General features: G+C 29.9%; 1 protein-coding gene across 1 annotated transcript in view; it reads right to left on the bottom strand.

The window, feature by feature from the left end:
* Nucleotides 1-486: 486 nt before the first annotated feature.
* LOC142328784 (uncharacterized) overlaps nt 487-21,668 on the bottom strand; it is an 85,580-nt gene continuing 64,398 nt past the window's right edge. The window contains exons 7-9 of the mRNA XM_075372814.1: nt 9,687-10,174; nt 1,118-1,309; nt 487-612 (exon numbers count right to left, since the gene is read on the bottom strand). Coding sequence (XP_075228929.1) covers nt 499-612; nt 1,118-1,309; nt 9,687-10,174 — 794 coding nt within the window. The 3' untranslated portion in view covers nt 487-498. The remainder of the gene's footprint in view (nt 613-1,117; nt 1,310-9,686; nt 10,175-21,668) is intronic.

The raw sequence follows: 21,668 nt of genomic DNA, 5'->3' as shown, positions 1-21,668 counted from the left end.
AATATTGGATTTATTAATGAACAGTAACATTTAAAAAAATCATTTACTGTAAAAACTTTTGAAAATAATCCAAAAGATGATTTTAAAAAATCATTAGGTGGGTTATGCACCCATTTGGTGCATAAATGGTCAAACATTAAGAAAGACAATAAAGTCAATGCTTGCAGGTAAATTTTACTATTATCTACTATTGATCATTAAAACTTATATTACCAAAAATAAAAATCTTAAATATTAGCTGTTAGCAATAAAAATAAAATTATAATTTGTTAATTAATATAAATAACAATTATTAAAAAAATCTTGTAATAATAATAATAAAAAATAAAATATTAATTCATTTACTTAAAAAAAACATTAAAAATTAATGATATATATTAGCTGCTGAATTAATAATTGTTCTTTTTTATACGTATTTTAACTTTAATGACTAGTAACTATTAAATTTTATTTGTTTTATTATTATAGTTCCAGTAATTAATTAAATTAAGTTTAAAGTTACATTGAGCTTGTTTTCATAATTGTTGGTACCACAGTGCTACTGCTGTTACTTGAACCAGACGCAACAGGTACTACAACCCTAGCTTCAGAAATATAACGTTCATGATACTCCTGTAAAAAAAACAAAACAAATTAATTATTATTATTTATAAACTTAAATATAAGGGATGTAATTATACATCCCTTCAGAAATATAACGTTCATGATACTCCTGTACAAAAAACAAAGCAAATTAATTATTATTTATAAACTTAAATATAAGGGATGTAAGGGTTAAATTTTCAGATAAACTTGGTTATATGCAGCATTATTTAATAATAATTACAATTATTTCAATATAAATAAAAATCCAAATTATTTTATGAACAAACATGCGTATAAACATCAACATACAAAATGTACAAACTAGCCACAAAGGAGAAAAATAAAAAGAAAGAAAAGTTAGACATTCATTCACTTTCTTAAATAAAAAATAAATAAATAAAGATTCTATGGCCTTAAAATACATGTGGTTCTGTAAATTCATCTATAAACTTTATAATCTAATCATTCAAATCTTAAGCTATTAAATGTTGTTTTAATATTTACAATATTCAGATAAAAAAATATATATTACCTGAAAGCATGGAACAATACACAGATTAGTTTGACATTCAGGACAATGATATTTGGTTTTCCGTCTTAATATTCTACCATGTGCATCAATCGTATTCCAACAGAAGTTACAACCAAGTGCTGGACCAGGACGTAAAACAGGGCAGTGACATGACCGAGATTCTATCAGTTCTGAAGCTGAGGTTGTAGAACACTATAAAAATAAAACAATCCAAAAACTAATATCAAAGTTTTTAACAATAAACACAGACATAAGAATAAATAGATAGAACTTTGAAAACAATAGTGACTGAGATGTCCGGCTACAGACACAGAGCAGCATACTTATGCAGTACAAGACAAATATGTATAAACAAAAAAAAATTCAATTCTTTTAAGAATCATACACCTCTGTACTATATACAAATATATTTATTTTATTTTATTAGATCAACCAAAAATTTTCAATAATAAAAATAATTTAACTAGTATAATAATAATTTTAATATCACACTAGGCTGTACCCTTACAAACAAGTGCACCTATATTAACTGGACTACCAAAAATAAACTGGGTATACCTACGCGACCTTTTAATTAATTTCAAAATTGCTCCTTCTTACACTGTCTCTAAAATAATTGATAAAATACTTAGAAACAAAATAAATTTAGGTTACAAACAATATAAAAAATTGATACAAATCAGTATATAAATTAAAAGACTTAAAAAATAGTGATAAAACTAGGATGGTTAGCTATGATATTTGTAATATGTATCCTAGTACACCCATACATAAAACTATTAATATAACAAGAAATAAATTAAAACAAAATCATGAAGATCCCTTATTTATTGAAAATATTGTTATTATAAGAAATATATGAAAACAGAATTATTTTAAATTTGATGACAAATACTACACCCAGGAAAACACTCTACCAATGGATTTTCCTTTATCATCCATTTTATCTGAACTTTATTTACAGGAGTTTGAAAGTAAAGTTTTTATGGAATAACTCATACACATGATATTTTATTATGGACCAGATATGTTAATGATATTTTTGTAGTCTACAATCCAGTTATATGTAACGCGTTTAATCATTTTGAAAAAAATTAGATTCCTATATAGTGGATTGAAATTTATCTTTGAAATTGATAATAAAAAAATTAATTATTTTGATGTTAATATTGAAATTAATAATAAAAATAATAAACGTATAACTTCAGTATATAGGAAACCCCCATCTAACAAAATCACTATACATGAATCTTCAAATCACTGGTGGTAACACACAAAATTAGTACTTACACAAACATGGTAAATAAAGCAATTAATTATACAAGGGATAATGAAAATAAAAATAAATGAAAGAAATAGGTATTATAAAACAAATTGCCATATATAATGGTTATGATAATTCTTTAGTATATATTACAAAGGTTTATAATAATAATAAATTTAAACCTGCGTACCAGACAAATAAACACATAATAAAACAACTAATAAGTAATAAACATAATGATTCATCTGAATAATATAATATGAGTGGTGTTTGTAAAATTGAATGTAATGATTGTGGTGACCATTCTAGATCCTTTAAGGCTAGATCATTTTAGGAATTATAAAAAAGGTAAACTGGTTTCTCTAATGTATCTGACCATCCGATTAAGAATAAAAATATAATATCTGATATTCGGGCAAATTTAAAAATACTGGAAATTAAAAAATATAATATGAATACAAATACTAAGGGATTAGATATTTTAGAAAGATACTATATATAATATATATAAACATACTCCTTCCATGAATCATGAGACCTTGCCGTAGGTGAGGAGACTTGAGTGCTCATTGATACAAAGTAGCTGGACCAAAGGTGCAACCATATCGGAGAGGTTTCTGTTGACAGCCAGACTAAGGAATGATTCCTGAAAGAGGGCAGCAGCTCTTTCAGTAGTTGTTAAGGGCGTAGGTCAGGACAACTTAAAACGGCCATATCAACATCATTCAATCCTCTGAGTACTACGCAGCTGAAAGCAATGGAAAACTACAGCTGCTGTTTTTCCAAGAAAATGTAGCTTTCTGCATTTTCATATAATAAAGATGGAGGCGATTTCCTTGGTAAAATATTCTAGAGGTAAACTAGCCCCCCGTTCGGATCTCCAGGTGGGGACTACTAAGGAAGGTGTCACCAGAAAATTAAAAAATAACATTCTACGAGTTGGAGCATGGAATGTTAGAAGTCTAAAAAAGTTTGGCAAGTTTGAAAATTTAAAGAGGATAAATGTAGATGTAGGAATTAGCGAGGTTTGGTGGGAAGAGGAAAATGACTTTTAGTCAGGTGATTTTAGAATAATTAACAAAATAATGAGGCAGATAATGGGCAGGCAGGAGTAGGTTTCGTAATGAACAAGAAGATAGGAAAGAGAGTAGAGTATTTCAAAATGCATAGCTATAGAATCAATAAGGATAAAATCAAACCTAAACTGACAATGATTGTTAACATCTATATGCCTACAAGTGCCCATGATGATGATGAGGTAGAGTGTGTACACGAAGAAATTGACAAAGCAATTAAACACATAAAAGGGTATGAAAATTTAATAATAGTTGGAGATTGGAAAGCAAGCATTGGAAAAGGAAAGGAAGGAAATATAGTGGGTGAATACAAGCTGGGCAAATGGAATGAAACAGGGGAGTGACTTAATATAGAGTTTTGCACAAAGTCTAATTTAGTAATTGTCAACATCCACTTTAAAAATCAGAAGAATATACACATGGAAAAAGCCCAAGTGATACTGCAAGGTATCAGATAGATTATACCATAGTTAAACAAAGATTTAGAAATCAACTCGTCGACTGCAAAGCTAACCCTGGATCAGACACTGATAGTGACCATAATTTAATGATAATGAAATGTAGATTGGGATTTAAAAACCTGAAGAAAAAATGACAGATGAATCGGTGGAATTTAGAGAAGCTTGAAGAAGAGGAGGTAAAGAAGATTTTTGAGGAGGATATTGCAAGAGGTCTGAGTAAAAAAGATAAGGTATAAGATGTAGAAGAAAGGGAGAATGCTGAAAAGGAAATTCTTAAATCAGCAGAAGCAAACTTAGGCGGAACAAAGAGAACTGGCAGAAAACCTTGGATTTCAGACAATATATTGCAGCTGATGGATGAACATAGAAAATATAAGAATGCTGGTGATGAAGAAAGTAAAAGGAACTATCGACAATTAAGAAATACTATAAACAGGAAGTGCAAACTAGCGAAAAAAGAGTGGATTAAAGAAAAGTGTTCAGAAGTGGAAAGAGAAATGAACATTGGTAAAATAGACGAAGCATACAGGTAAATTAAGGAAAATTTTGGGGTACATAAATTAAAGTCTAATAATGTGTTAAACAAAGATGGTACACCGATTTATAATATGAAAAGGCAAAGTCGATGGATGGAATATATTGAAGAGTTATACGGAGGAAATGAATTAGAAAATGGTATTATAGAGGAAGAGGAAGTCGAAAAGAATGAAAGGAGAGAAAAAATACTGAGATCTGAATTTAAGAGAGCATTACAAGATGTGAATGACAAAAAGGCTCCTGGAACAGACGGAATACCTGTAGAATTACTGCACAGTGCAGGTGGGGAAGCGATTGATAAATTATACAAATTGGTGTGTAATATTTACAAAAAAGGGGAAGTTCCATCAGACTTCAGAAAGAGTGTTATAGTCATGATACCAAAGAAAGCAGGAACAGATAAATGTATAGAATACAGAACAATTAGCTTCACTAGCCATGCATCAAAAATCTTAACTAGAATTCTGTACAGAAGAATTGAGAGGAGAGTGGAAGAATTGTTAGGAGAAGACCAATTTGGTTTCAGGAAAAGTATAGGGACAAGGGAAGAAATTTTAAAGCTCAGAATAATACTAGAATGAAGATTAAAGAAAAACAAGCCAACATACTTGGCATTTATAGATCTAGGAAAGGCATTTGATAACTTAGACTGGAATAAAATGTTCAGCATTTTAAAAAGATTAGGATTCAAATACAGAGAAAGAAGAACTATTGCTAACATTTACAGAAACCAAACAGCAACAGTAATAACTGAGGAACATAAAAAAGAAGCCATAATAAGAAAGGGAGTCCCCGATAAGGATGTTCCCCTAGGTAACATCCTTAACATCATTAACTGTTAGTTTCATAGAACTAGCAGTTAATGATGTTAGAGAACAATTTAGATCTGGAGTAACAGTACAAGGTAAAAAGATAAAGATGCTACGATTTGCTGATGAAATAGTAATTCTAGCTGAGAGTAAAAAAGATTTTGAAAGAATAAACGACATGGATGAAGTCCTACGCAAGTTCTACTGCATGAAAATAAACAAGAACAAAACAAAAGTAATGAAATGTAGTACAAATAATAAAGATGGACCACTGAATGTATAATAGGAAGAGAAATGATTATGGAGGTAGAAGAATTTTCTTATTTGGGAAGTAGAATTACTAAAGATGGACGAAGCAGGAGCAATATAAAATGCTGAATAGCACAGGTGAAATGAGCCTTCAGTCAAAAATATAATTTGTTTACATTAAAAATTAATTTAAACGTCAGGAACAGATTTTTGAAAATATATGTTTGGAGTGCAGTTTTGTATGGAAGTGAAACTTGGACGATCGGAGTACCTGAGAAGAAAAGATTAGAACCTTTTGAAATGTGGTGCTATAAGAGAATATTAAAAATCATATGGGTGGATAAAGTGACAAATGAAGAGGTGTTGCAGTAAATCAATGAAGAAAGAAGCATTTGGAAAAACATAGTTAAAAGAGCTGCATCAAATCAATCAAATGACTGCCAAAAAAAAACAAACATAAAAATAAATTTAATATGATCAATGTTCAGACAGAATATGAGAATGACAGTATTTAAAAACTGCATTAGATGACACCACCAAATTCAGTTAATGGACAATATGCATAATTGCTTTACTTAAAATTATTTTTATTTTATTTTAATTTAAATTTGAGTTTTTAATTTTTAATTTTAATTTGATTTTATGCCTTGATATATTTTTACATATGTAAAAATTTTTACAATTTAATTTTTAATGTTAATTTTAATTAATTTTTCATATTTTTAAATATTGTTTTAATTTTTAATTTAACTGAATAAAAGTTTAAATTCCTAAAATAAAAAGATTAAAGGTTTTAAATTTTAAATAAAATGAATAAATGCATAAGTTATTATATTTTATGAGATTTGTAATGTAATTTAAGATGAATATATATGAATATGTAATGCAGCTGATGATACGAGTACATCACAAAAGTGTTCCTGGACATACAGTAGAATAAGGTTAAGTCATCCTACTTTATGTATTCTGTACTTTGGTTGATCTAATAAAATAAAATAAATAAATATATATATATATATATATATTTCTGAAGAAAAAGTATTTTAATATTTTATGATGTTTACAATTCAATAGAAAGAAAAGCTTCTATGAAAATTAATATTTTTTAATATTATAACATTAATAAACAATTAATATTTTAACTGTATTATTAATATTACAACCTCAATATTATAATTTTTTAATATTATAATCTTCACAGGCAGTACATTAAAATTTTATATTTATACAGATTGTTTTGAATATTATGAAGCAATGATTAAACCATAAAATTCATCTTAGTGAATAAGGAATGTTTACAATATCTCATCTTAATGATGCACAGTATTACTTCTATAGAAAGCTATTTTATACAAACTATTACAGTCAGCAGTACATGTGTATATGTATATCTTTTTGTCAAAAATGAACTTACAGAATCATTAAATGCTATCTTAGGTGGTTGTACTGTGATTCATTTAAAATGTATGACCATCTTGTAAACAAAAAAGGTAAAGAAAATGTTTAAGTTGTTGAAAAAAGAAGATTTTAAGCTGCTTAGATAACAACGCAACTATTTCATTTATTCCAAGGTAAGTAAGTCAAACATAATGAATTTTTCATTAGAATTAGGAAGAATACAGAAAAACTCTGTCAAGAATTCAATGTTATATAATTCATGAAAGCTATATCATATGCAAGATATATAATATTAAAAAAGTAAAAAAAGCTTTTATTATATGACTGGAAGATAGAATACAAAGAACAGTTTGTCTGAGCTAAATAACTTTTAGAATAAAAAAAGCACTTAAACTAGTACTACAGCATTTTGTTAAAAACTCATCTATCTTCTTGTCCAGTTTTAATGTCAGCTAAATCAGTTAAAAAAAAGCAATAGTTGTTTTGAATCCATAGCTGTAGTAGTTGAAGTCATAGTTGTATTCATTTGAACACAATTCAAATTAATAGGTGAATATTTTGTTAAATTTATATTGGTTTACAAATCTTTGAATCAATTTGCCTTAAATGAAAAATAACAATATTCTAGTGAACCAACAATCTCATGCTTGAATAAGTAACAGTACTGCTTTTCATGGACTGCATTCATAACAGTTTTTTCCTTTCATTCTAATAACAATACTAATTAAGGAATTTATTCTTTATCTATTACTTCTAATAATATGTAACAATTGGACACCTGGCTTAAGAGGCAATAAGTGAATGAAAATGTTCAAATGGAATCTTAGCATCCAAATACAGCTTGGTTATTACAGCTTCTTGATCTAACCATTTTGAAACAACATTAAAAGAAATAACTGAAATAGCAATACAGGATCAGGAGAAGTTTTTTGAGATTTATAAGCAAAGAAAGCAGAAAACTATTACTATTACTACTACTAGATGATGTGAAATTTGGCAATAAGAAAACAGTATTTTCCTTAAATCATTTAGTTAAGAAATATTGGGCACAATTTTCCTTCATATGGCATCCATATATTTAAATTCTTTTGTTTTTAAATAAAATAAGTAAATAAATAAAATATAATTAAATTTTTCCATTCAACTTAAATAAGTCAACAAAGTACTAAGGGATATCAATGAGATTTTTATGCCAAATAACTGAATAAATACATATATTACATAATTAACTCAATCAAATATTGAAAGTCTAAACAGTTAAAAATGGGTTTACAAAATATCTAGACATCTTAGGAAGAAAAGAAACACATCAGAGTTGGAAAAGAGAAAAATTGACAACTTAGCAGCTCTTTTATGGAATTTGTCAAAAGTTCATAAGTAGAATTTAATCCTACTCCCAGAGATAGAGATTGTTAATTTGTTATTAATAATATAGTATATTTTCATTTCCAAAAATTTTTTTAAAAATTCCAAATTATTTCTTAATCCAGTAAAAATTTCAATGTACAAAATCTCCGCTTTAAGGAATGATTATCTATTTATTATCTTTTAACTCTCTGTAAGGTTTAAAACTGTTACTATTTTGTTAATTACACTTAAAGAAACCTTTTTTTTTAAATTCAAACTGTTGTATTACTCTTTACATTCTCAAACTAGGAACTGGTTAAATTTTAAGTCCGTCCCCACTGAGATAAAGCACCCTTTCAACATTATCCCCCATCACATCAGATTTATTTAATTAATTTTCTTAGTGGTCCATCTGAAAACAAATTTCATAATTTTAGGTTAACCAAATCTAAGATGTAAAACCAAACAGAAGCCAACAAATGAGAAAATACATTCATACACATGTACATATGAATAAGAGCTATTTGATAAGCAAAGTAAATGAAAAAGAAAACAATTATTTAGGTTAAATTCAGTTTATTTTTCATATAATCTCCTTTTAATTCAACAATGTTTCGACACCAGTAAATCACCTTTATAAAACAATTTGTCAAAGTTTCCAAAATAGCCAGTCATAGCACTGTTCACTTTACTGTCTAAGAAAATTTATTTCCTCAGCTCAGCCTTCTCTTTAGATTTGAGAATTGACTGATGGAAATCACAGGGAGCTAAATCTGGTGTGTAGGGTGAATTTTTGGTTGAATATGAGAAAACATGGCAACCATCTCACACAAAGCTTTTTCATACTCAACTGTTCATGAAAATGTTTTGCACATATTCGATTAAGATTCTTACCATTTCAGCTATTTCTTTGACTTTCAATGTACAGTCAGCCAAAATATCTTACTGCAAAAAAATTTCAAAAAATATTACTGCGACTATATAAACTTCTTTTTCTTCAAAATCACTGAGTGGATATTTTTCACAGTATTGTCAAGCAGTTAGGTAGCAAACTGAAACATTTAGAATTTTATGATTTCAACTGTGGAAGAAAACTGCTGACAAAGAATATTGTTCATAGTTTGTCATCTTTCTTTCTTTTTTCTGTATATATATATATATATATATATATATATACATACATGCATATATGTATGAATGTAAATGAAGTGTAGTCTTGTACAGTCTAAGGTCGACCATTCCTGAGATGTGTGGTTAATTGAAACCCAACCACCAAAGAACACCAGTATCCACAATCTAGCATGCCATCTATGCATCATTTACCTTACTTATCAAACATAAGTAATTTATATTATTAAATGCATTACATCTTAAGTATACTACAAATAAATTAGAAATAAAAAGGATATAAGTATAAAAAAACCCCACCTGTGGTGAAGAAGCAGTTCTCCGTAATTCTTCTTTTGGTCTAATAGAAATGCTCCCAGGAACTGGCTCACTTGAACTAGGTGTGACTAGATGTACATGAAGAGTTGGTGAAGTAGGTTGAGGTGTTGAAAGTAAAAGTGGCGATGAATGTTGTTTGACTAGGAATGATGGCTGCGGAACTGATAATAAATTAGGAGAAGGTTGCTGTGGATTTTGTGACGAAGCGGGTTCTGAACACTGACGTTCAATAACTCTCGGTATAATTGTAACAGTTGATCCAGAAACATTAGAAGAAACCGAACCACTGCCACTACTCCCTCCTCCCCCACCACCAGCACTGCTTGGCTGCAGTTGTTGCTGTGATTGCGGTTGTAACTGTTGGTCATCATCATATCCCTGAATTATTTCACTTTCTTTTTTTATTCTATGCTGCCTCATCAATAAACGTCCTCTTTTTGAACCCATCGTAACTGTCCCTGGCGTATCTCCTTTAAAAATAAACACAAAAATAAGTTACAAAAGAATCAAATTTTATTTTAGCACTTTTGGAGTAACCCTTGCAGAATGCATTTAAATCAATCCATTTAAAAACTTTTAAAACTGTTAAACCTTCTTGCTTCTAAATATTTTTTAACATGTTAAAATTAATTAACTGCCCAAATACAACCCATTCCCTCTATGAAGTAATCATTTACTTCCTCTATCTTTCCTATTCTACATCCCTTCCTTGCATAGGTACCATGGAAATTCATACCACCATCACAACTCCTTCTGTTAATAACTAAAGAGGCAGCCTCATCTTTATTGGACCTTAGAGAATGCCAATTCTATCTGTGGAACTTTCTGGGGAGCTTAATTTCCCATAGAGTTAGAAAAAAAATCCAAATTAGTAGCTGTGATCCCTAAAGGATAAAGACAGGCCTCCTCCTTCTAAAATTTAAAAATCTTAAACCATTATTGAATTAATGATTATTAATCAGCATTATTACCCATCAGCTGTATGATAATATTCCTAGCCATGTCAAGATCAAGTAAAAGCAGATTTATTTAACTTTTAAAATACATATTCCCAAAGTTATCAGGTTTCTGGAAGCCAATTAACAGCACTAATATTCATTATATTAATTATCTTAATTATTTTTGCTGAATAAGGAAAGACTGCCTAAAGATGAACTACTGACCAAGATTTAAAAAAACTGTTATTAGTCAACGTAATACTAACAGTATTATATAATTATTTCAATAATATATCAATTAAGAAAATAATTACAAAATGGTTATCAACACTGTAGAGGTTATTCTTGCAACAAATAGAACGAAAGAGTCACTGGCTAAGCTGAATATCAACTGCATTTTGGTGGGCTTGGTACACTGATATGCAATTGTTTATTTGACTCAGGGAAGAAGGCAAGATGAAAACACTTAACTCCTCATGTTCTGTAATAAGCCTGACATGGGATGTTATTTTTTAAGCGAGTAATTTTTGGTAGCAACTTGAGACCCTTGTTAGTCATCTACAATCCCACATGGCTTTGCTGCATTACATACCCACACACCAAACTTTCATTACATTTAATCTGCAATATTTAAACAGCCATTAAATTTTATTGAAAATATAATTTTTCAACAACTAGAAAAAAAATTTTAACACCAATACCACTGTACTACCAAATGGGCTGAAAATTTAATCAAAACCCCCATCTGATAGAATTTTATCAATTTCATATTTTATCAGAAATGACATTATTAAAGTTTTTCATAAAATATCTATAATTACAATAATTTTGTTCTTTAGAGTTCATTGACTTGCCAGTTAAATAATCCATACCCCTCACAGCCGATTTCAATACCAATCTAACATAAAAGTTTTTTTTTTAATAGCTCAAATCAAACCAACATAATTTGCTTAGAATTTTACATAAACTTCGGTACAAGACAAAGTGATTTACAACAAAAACTGAATACCACCACTATCCTGATCAACCAACCTTACATGTCAGCAAAACATGTTAATTCATTGAACTTCACAAAAAATCATTCTGCTATTTTCCTCTCTTTTGATTGAAGTATAGAGACATTCATCACCTTGATAAGCTTTTTTTGTTTTTATACAGTATCTTTATTTTATAATCAATATAAAATTATTCATCAAAAACATTAAGCAGTAAATTGAGATAGTTCTGATAACAAAGCATCAAAGGAAAAATATGATCTAGGACAGGGTAATGAAACAAAAGTCTCAAAATATTCTGGATGCAATATTTGTCCTGTACAAAAAAAAAGGCATTATGTTCCAAAAATGCAAACAAGAATTTAAATTACAGTAATGTAATTTCATAAACAGCAGATATTTTAATTCACAGGCACAAAATTATGTTAATTTTTTTTAACTGCACATGTATGGGCAACATTTTTTAATCTTGATTTGAACTCACTTAACAAAAATTTTTATTTGAATTAATTAAAATTAAGTAAAACATTACATAAATTACTCATTCTTTTATATATTTACCAATACTGTGAGCATGTATGACTGACTAACCAATTTCATTTCAGTATAAAACAATATTTATGGTTGTTTAATATACTCCTATTTTCATTTAGATTAAGAATGTCAATTTGAAGTGATGCAGTAAACCTAATGAAGGAGTACTTTATTACAGTAAAATAAATACCACAAACATAAAAAATCAATGTAACATATTGATGTTTAAGTTGCTGTAGTACATTAGGGATATTGCTACATCCCTAAATTCTCTCAAGGTAATTCTTCAATGTTAGTAGTATATTATAAATTGTACTGTACTGTTATCACACTCTCTCTCTCTCTCTCCATATATATATATATATATATATATATATATATATATATATATATATATACACACCAGGCGATTCAAAAACTACTTCAGAACTTTAAATACATATAAAAATTTTAGGTTCAGTTATGGTCTCATTTCATAGCATTTTGATTAACGTAGTTCATTAGTACCAAGTGCAGCCACCAGGGCTATTAAAAATGAATACATTTACTGGTGCGGAACATGCTAACTATGTGTTTCAGTTTCACAATTTGCAGTCAGCAACTACAGTTCAATTTTCATAGAGTACAGTAGGCATCAGATTTAACTCTTGGCACCAAACCTTCATTGAGACAGGTTGTTCTAAAAACATACAAAATCACCAGAACGCCCATGCATCCTTGAAGCTGCTGCGGAACAACTTAGGGAAAGCTTTGCATGTAGTCTGAAGAAATCAACTCATGCATCACGTGAAACTGGCATTCCACAAACAAACGACTGCACTTGAAGCCATATAAACTAACCATGATTCAACTCATTACAGATGATGACAAAGTTGCCAGCTGGAGTTTTGTTGCCATACTGGAGGATAGAATTGCAGACGATACATTTTCAGACAGCTTATATGCTTTTAAATTTGTGAAGTAAGTCCTTTTTTAATCACCCAGTATTTTACGAATTCAAATAATTCATTAATATATTGATCACTTTGTTACTAAATTTTAATATTATATGAAATTTAAACCACCAAAACACAGTAAATAGACAAATTATTAAACTTACCATATACATTCCAAGAATAGATTTTTGCAAGATCCTGCATCTTCAGTTGGCATTTAATTCTACAATAACATTAAAATAAATTGTTTTTATAATTTGTGAATTTTGAATTTATTTTTTTATACATTTTAAAATTATTATGAACAAATACACAAATTCTACTGTCCAGTACTGGAATGATGTAATATTTGAGTGATATTTAATAATATATGTAATATTTAAATGAGAACTTAAGTACTCATCCATAATAATTTCAAAATTTATAAAACAGTAACAATTTCAAAATTCACAATTACAAAAACAATTTATTTTTAATGTATTTATAAAATTAAATACCAATGACAATGCAGAATCAAGCAAAAAATCTATTCTTAGAATTAGTGGTAAATTTAACTTGTCTATTTACTGTGTTTTGGTGGTTTAAATTTCATTTAATATTTTATATATATATATAAACAAACTGATATCAATATTGATACTTAGATAACTATAAGTATTAATATTGATAGTTAATAGCTATATTAATTGTCAAAACACAAAAGAATGACTGTCAAACCACAAAATTACATCTAATGAACTTTCTACCAAGAAATCTACAACCACCACACTTTGTTAATAACCACATCTTTTTCAGCTCTACTCACCCATACTGATAGTAGGTAGACACCAGTTTATTAACATGGCTTACCTTTACTCAGGCACGTTGAAAAGGTTAATACAAGAAAGATCTGAAGCGAATGAGTTCTGTTTTTCTTCAAACATTCTATTTTGTTCTGTACCATTTATTATTTATATAACACTAAGATTTCTTTATCTTGTTTAGTGACAGTTACATAAGATTCCTAAATGAGGGCTGACTAAAATGAATAGCAAGTAGTTTATCATTATAAACATTGCAATGGGAATATTAGAATTCAGCAATGCACTTAAGCACCAAGAAAGAATCCCCATTTGATCAGATTGATAAGAGCATCTCAAAAGATGCCCAAAAATTATTCATAATGGTAGCTTCATCACATGCTACCATACTACAGTCATAATTCCAGAAGTCAACGCCTAAAGGAGAAACTTTATTTCATATGGGTCAACAGAAATACTGCAGACAGTAATGCATACCACAAGGAAATGAGTACATTTCCTTGTGGCAGTATCATACACGGAACATCTGCTTTTTGATCAAATTAGTTTTTTCCCCAAATGATCTTGTTGGGAATCTACATTTAGCTGAAAGGAGCATATAGTAAACCCAGAAATTGTAATCAAACATGCTCAAGATTTGTACATATATCTATGTAACATGAAGGAATTGAGAGGTAAGTAGATCGAAAGGTATATTTAGTACCTGCATTTACTTAAGAAATCTTTCTGATTATGATTTAATCATTAAAATAGAGAAGAATTATTAATTATTCTCATCAACAAAACATAAAAATTAATGAATAAAACTAATTTTATTTTTATTTTTTTATACACATATAGCTGTAAAAAATAAATTGCACTGCTAACTTGATATCAGAAAACTGATAGAAAATTATACATTTAATATGGCTCACAGTTAACTCCAGGTGCCTAACCTTAAAAATTCTTAATTTTAAAAGCTAAACAAAAAATAAATCAAATAACTTAGGTTCAAAGCCAGATTTGACCTTATGTATACATATATTTTTTTTTAAATTCTATAATTATAAACAACCTAGTTCAGAATATTGAGATAAGACATATCTTACCTTACTTTACCATGAAATTACTTTCATGGGATCCCGCATCCTCAGTCATGATTGAAATATTTAATTAAACCTCACATTAAAAATTGGAAACTAAAATAATGAAAATTTCATATTAATTTATTATACGAGTGCTTCTATATGCTGCAGTTTTTACAAGACTAGCTCCCTAAATCACTGTCTAATGGCTTATCAAACTGAAATTCTGTTTGTATTTATATATGTAATACTTTTCTAATACATTTAATTTTACGTTTTAATTTTAGAATTTTAATTGTTTATTAGATGTTCTGCCATATTAGATAAACTAATTTATTATTTTTGTAATTTAATTTTATAAAATCTATACAGTTTATTTCATTATTATTTTTTTTTTAATATTTTATTATGAGGTTATTATATTTATATGCTGGTTTAAATATTTCTTTATTATAAGTTTCAGTAATGTTTGAATGATATTATTAGTGTATAAATACTTTATGTTAATGTTTTCACTTTTTTGTGTCTTTATGTAATGGTAAGGTAATATTTTGTTATTGTGTTTAATAGTTGTTCGTTATAATATTATTAATTAAAGTATTATCACATCCATTATTAACTGTTATATGTTTTATGGTGTTTATTTCATTATTTAACTTTTATTTGTTATTATGTGTTTATTTAATTGCTCTATTAACTGTAATTGTATAAGTAGGGGGTGAAGTTAATCACCTGCTCATGGTGCCACCTGCATAATCCAAATGATCAATAGTTGTTGCCAAACAGCCCATAAATGTAAATTTACATTGCAACATAATGCAAAACCCAATGCCAAATAGGCCAACAAACAGCCTTTTTAAAGGCTCTGACAAATGTGTTATTAAATTCAAGTCATTGTTTTAGAATATTGGAGGATTGACCCATGATAAAATACAGAGCTAAAAGTACTCATTGCCAAGAACAATATTAACATCTTCACCGTAGTGGAAGCAGGAAAATCGGCTGATGACATACAATATTACCAGCTACCAAGATACAGAGTTACGTTACTTAAGCGGTCATGACAAATCGCATCTGGTATTGTGTGATAGAAATGAAGACTACGTTTACAACTAAAGAATGTATAATGCATGAAATGAATGATATGAACAATAAACATGAGGCTATGCAAGTACAGATAACAATCGACAATAGAAGGTTAAAATTTTATCTAAAGTCCACCAACAAACAAGTGTGATCACAGCTGGCTGGAAAATATCTGAGATAATCAAACACTAAAGATAGGAGATTTCACTGTCCACTCGCCTAGATGGGAATATCAAACCACTGATCCAATAGATAGCATAGTGCAAGATTTCATAGATAGCGAACCACTGGTATATATCAAGAATGATGATAGTGCATCATTCTGGCCTACAACGGGCAGTAAATGCACCCAGATCTTGTTTAGTCATCCAAGCTTAGAAGAAAAATGAAGCCTTAAGTTACAAAAGGCTTCTGGATCTTCTGGGCATAACACACTCTTACTTGAAATTAAAACAGTGAAATTGTATAAAACATTACGAGGCAAGCTTTCCTAAATGGAATTTTAAAAAAGCTAAATGGGAGGAATACGCATGACAATCTGATGTGGACGTAACTGAGAAATTACTCAAAGGTAGTATAGACCACATATAAAGGAAATAAATGACCAAATTATCAAATCCGCCACAAAATTCATACCAAGAGATCAAATCAAAAGGTATACCCCTTTCTGTACAGATGAACTTGAAAAACTTAGGATGGAAAGAGACATAGCTCAAACATGTGGCTCCCAGAAGGATTGCGTAGCCCTGAGACAAAAGAACTTCTTTTTAGGAGCCTACTTTTAAGGAGAGAAACTTATAGAAGATTCCTTGCAAACATGGGCTTTAGAAAAGATGGAACTAAAGCATACAAGTTCATATCCAGGCTTAACAATAGCCATGTCGAAGCCAATGAACCTTGCCATGTCGAGGCCAACGAACCTATGACAGAAGTGTCAAAAGTACTAACAAGACAAGCAGATAAATTCTGCAAGATATTTGCTCAAACTAGCAATTTTAAGCCCAATCAAAAGAAATCCACGTGCCCTGGAATAAGGAAACTACTAGTCAGATAAATGAGCCAGTCTCTAAGGGGGAATCAGCACTGGCACTAGAGAACACAAAAAGTGGAAAAGTATCTGACATAGATGGCATATACCCAGAATTACTCAAGCACATCGAGGAGAGGGCGAAAATAATTATTTTGAAGTTTATTAACCTAACCTGAAAAAATGGATACATTGCAGATCTTTGGAGAAAAACTCAGGTCATATCAATTAAAAAAAGACAAGCCAAACAACGCTTTTGTCAGCTATCGACCAGTACCACTGACAAGTACTTTTTGCAAGGTTGAGGAAAAAATAGTTATGAGAAGACTACAATCTCCCTTAAATATCAAGAATGGCATATCGCAGTACCAAACAGGATTTATGAAGCATAGAGGTACCATCAAGCAGGTAGCATGCCTTTCCCAGGTGATTAAAGGATTCCATAAAAAGTTAAGTACACTAGCTACCTTCATTGATTTTAATTGATGTTTGATAGAGTATAGAGGAAAAAACTATTGCACAAATTATGTTCCCTGGAAACTGATGGTAAATTAATGGGGTGGGTCAAATCATTCCTATCCTAATGTCATATTAATGTGAAATATAGGACAAGCACCTTAGAATTCAAAGAGGTTAAACAGGGACTCCCCAAGGGTCAGTACTCAGTCCAACACTGTTTAATGTTATGGTTAATGAATATCAATACACTGATGGAAAAATCGCTTGGTACAGAAACCTTACTTTATGCTGACGACTTAATAAACTGGGGGACCAGCAGCAAGATCGCAGCTCTTGAAAAGTGGGCTAACAATTTGTTAAAGGTACTAAAGAGCTGGTCAGAAGAAAATGAAATTATTATCAACCCACAGAAGAGTCTTTCAATTATTTACGCTATTTACAAAGCAACATATGAAGTGAAGTTTAACGATCAGCCCATAAGTAGGACTAACAAAGCGAAATATCTGGGACTAGCGCTGGATAATAAATTGACCTGGGCTAAACAAAGTGAACATGCTGCAGTGAAAGGTGAAACTAGGCTGCGACTGATGAAATGAATAACGTCCATAAAATGGGGAGCTACCGCAGCAGTTTTAAGAACTGCTTATAGGCCATATGTAAGACATGTTCTGGAGTATGGATCTGGAAGTATGGTGATGGTGACAACTACTGAATCAGCCTAGAGGCGTCTTGATTTGGTTCAAAATAAGGCACTAAGGATCATTACCGGTGCCGCAAAATCAACCCCGATATTAGCCATGCAATTAAAGGCAGAAACTGAGTCCCTCAAAGACAAACAAGAAAGGAATGCCATCCTCCTTTATGATCGTGTTCTTAGAAATGGCAGTGACTACTGGGAAAACAATAGGGATACAACCCACAGGCTGAAAACAAAATCTATCAGATCAAACATAGGCCTAAACCTTGAATTAAGAGAGCCTCTGCAGACCTATCAAAACATGGGTTTTGGAGTGTCCATTTACAGTTACTTTACACTTAATAATGCCCATCAACAAATCCTTGATTCCTGTGGAAGAACGAAAGGCGGTGGCATTGACCCATATAGCTGAATGCTATCTTGGGCCAGAGTGGATTCGAATGTACACAGATGGGTCAGTTACTGGAGCAAATGCTGATGCAGGTGCAGGTGTGTATACTAACTTTCAGCAGCTGTTGGGAAAAATGACAGATCCTGCCGATAAAAAGATAGTGCTGCTGCTGTTGGATTCCAAGCGAGCACTGCTTGTGATTATCCCCGTTAGCTTATGGATTCCCCCGTCTTCTTATGGATTCCTCGCATGCCAAAAAAACATGGATACCCTCAAACCATAATGGGCTAGTGAAGCAGTAGATTCTGGCCCATTTCGATATCTATGAAAATAAACAAGCAATCTCCTTGCACAGATGGCTGCATGAAAACCACAGCCCATTCTGCCTATTTCATTGTGTAGTGAGAAACAAATGGTCTGCAGTGCTATCATGGAGAAAGCCCATTCTGCCTATTTCATTGTGTAGTGAGAAACAAATGGTCTGCAGTGCTATCATGGAGAAAGCAAGAGCAGTAAATTTTAGAGATTGTGTTACAAACAATGGATGTAAATGCTCGACCCTAAAAAACGACTTCCACTGACTTTACCTAGAGCAGTAGCAGTGGCATGTTTTAGGCTAGCCACTGGACACGATTATTTGCGACACCATCTAAACAGAAAATGAGTGGCTGAGACTTCACAGTGTGTCCTATGCAACAAAGAAGAAATGACAGCCGATCATATATTTGTATGTCCAACAACTTTACCTAATGGTAACTGACAAGAGCCATGTTAATGGCTCATAAAGGGCCATATATTGGGCTGTGATGAATAAAATAGCTAAAATGCTTACTTTGGTGTAAGAAAAAAAATATATATATTTATATAAGTGTTAATTTTATGAAACCAAGGGTAATTTGATTTTTTATGAATTACATTATTAGATGTAGTAAGTTTTCTACATACTATTGCTTCAATTTGGTTGTCCTTTTTTATTTTGATACTGACTTCAAGATAATTTTAACATTCTATTGTTATCTAAGTGACATTTACATTTTCATCACAAGAATTCAATTTGTTTATTCATATATATATATATATATATATATATATATATATATATACTACTAGCCAGTCAAGGCTCTGGCGCCTGGACCCCTACAGTGTTCATTAACCTCATGGTTAAGAGAATAATACTGATAAATAAGAATTAAAACCTCAAAAGCTCTCTTCTTCCAATATTTCCCTCATTCTTGATTTAGAAGCTCTGATATGCTGTGGATGAAAATACCCCTTTTTGTTTCCCTTTCCATTAGACTAAAATACCCTATATCTCAGGAAGGGGTCAAGGTAGAAAGCTGAAAATCTGATATGTTAAAAAACACATAGCCTATTATTTTTAAGTTGGAAAATGAAATCAAAAACTGTATTGACTGTCGTCCAAGAGGAAAAATTCACAATTTCACCACCAGGGGGGGCTAGGGCCTCAATGTGTGTCTTAAAACCTTCCCTGGGATAACACGAAAGTATGCTCAAAATTGGGAAGCAATTGGTCGGTTGGTTCTCACATGATGCTGTTGCAAACAGGCAGAATCACCACAAATTTACACCTATATATTAATTGAGGGATGAAGCTGTTACTTGATGAAAATCCAAAAACTTACTTGATAACAAAAGAAAAAAAATATATTAGATTTTCACAAAATTCACTGTACTATTTTCCTTACATCTGAGCAAAATAGCTGGTGTTTTTTTTTTTTTCTTGTGAAAATTTAATAACATATTTTGTTTATTTTCTTTTATATAATATTACTCCTTGTGTGTAATAAAAGATAAAAGAAAAATCAGTATTTAAAATTCCCAATAATACTTAATTTCAAAAATTACCAAAATTCACATAAAATCTCCAAATAAATGACAGAAGATAAAAATATACAACAATTTACATCCACAGTATTTATTATAATTTATAATAACATTTTATAAATACACAAACATATATTATTTACACATACTGGTTTTACAAACACAATGACACTATGGAATCTAACATCTAACTATTAAACAGTTGATATTTTAGACCTTCTAATTAAAATGAATACACTTTTTTTTTATAAATAATGACCAAGCAAATATAAAATATATATATAAAGCAAACTAATTAAAATATACAGGTGAAGCACACAGTTAATAATGAAAAAACTACTCTTTAATAAAAATTAATTATTAATCAATACTACAAAATAAAATATAACTTCTCAAAGTTAACAGAAAAATGATCATTATTCATTATATAAATAAATAAATTACAAATCTAAGCTATATATATATATATATATATATATAAAAAATAAACTTTCTATAAATAGAACTTAAATAACCGTATACTAATTGCACTCAAACAAATTCAAAATTTACATATTACATGAATAAAAAATAAATTCATATATTTTATTAAAAAAATAAATCATTTTTTATAATACGGCAAAGAAAAAATATACAGTAAGATATACCAGTATCAAAATATTCTTCTTTCTAAATTAGATTTTATACAATTTTAAAAAATCAGCTAAGATTATTGTATGAAAATACACTGGTAAAAGAAAATTATCATGGGCTATGCAATTTTTTTAAGCGTTCATGAAATATACAAAAAGCAACTTTTCTTCTCAGCCTTTCATCTTGCTAATTTAGCACTTTGAGATTGTCAATCACAAGATAATTTATTCTCTCTAATTGTGCACCTGATGTGTAGAAATCTTAAGTCGATATACCATATCTCATATGAATTTGAGTTGTAAAGAAATGACTGAAGCAGGAACTAGGAGTACTGTTATTATTATATTAGGATGACCAGATATTGCAATACTTTCAACATTAAACTAAAATGCTTCCCAGATTTAAAATAAAATTATTTCATAATTCTGCTACCTCAAACGTATGTAAGCATATTTTAACTTTAAAATGTTTATTGAGGAGGGAGTAATGAAATCTAGTAATATGCCTGAAAATGAAAATTGAACTCCAGCTCTCTATCATTATCTTTACAAATAACATCA

This window comes from Lycorma delicatula, chromosome 8, assembly GCF_047948215.1.
Source record: "Lycorma delicatula isolate Av1 chromosome 8, ASM4794821v1, whole genome shotgun sequence".
Classification (NCBI taxonomy): domain Eukaryota; kingdom Metazoa; phylum Arthropoda; class Insecta; order Hemiptera; family Fulgoridae; genus Lycorma; species Lycorma delicatula.
This window is presented reverse-complemented; position numbering and strand designations above follow the sequence as displayed.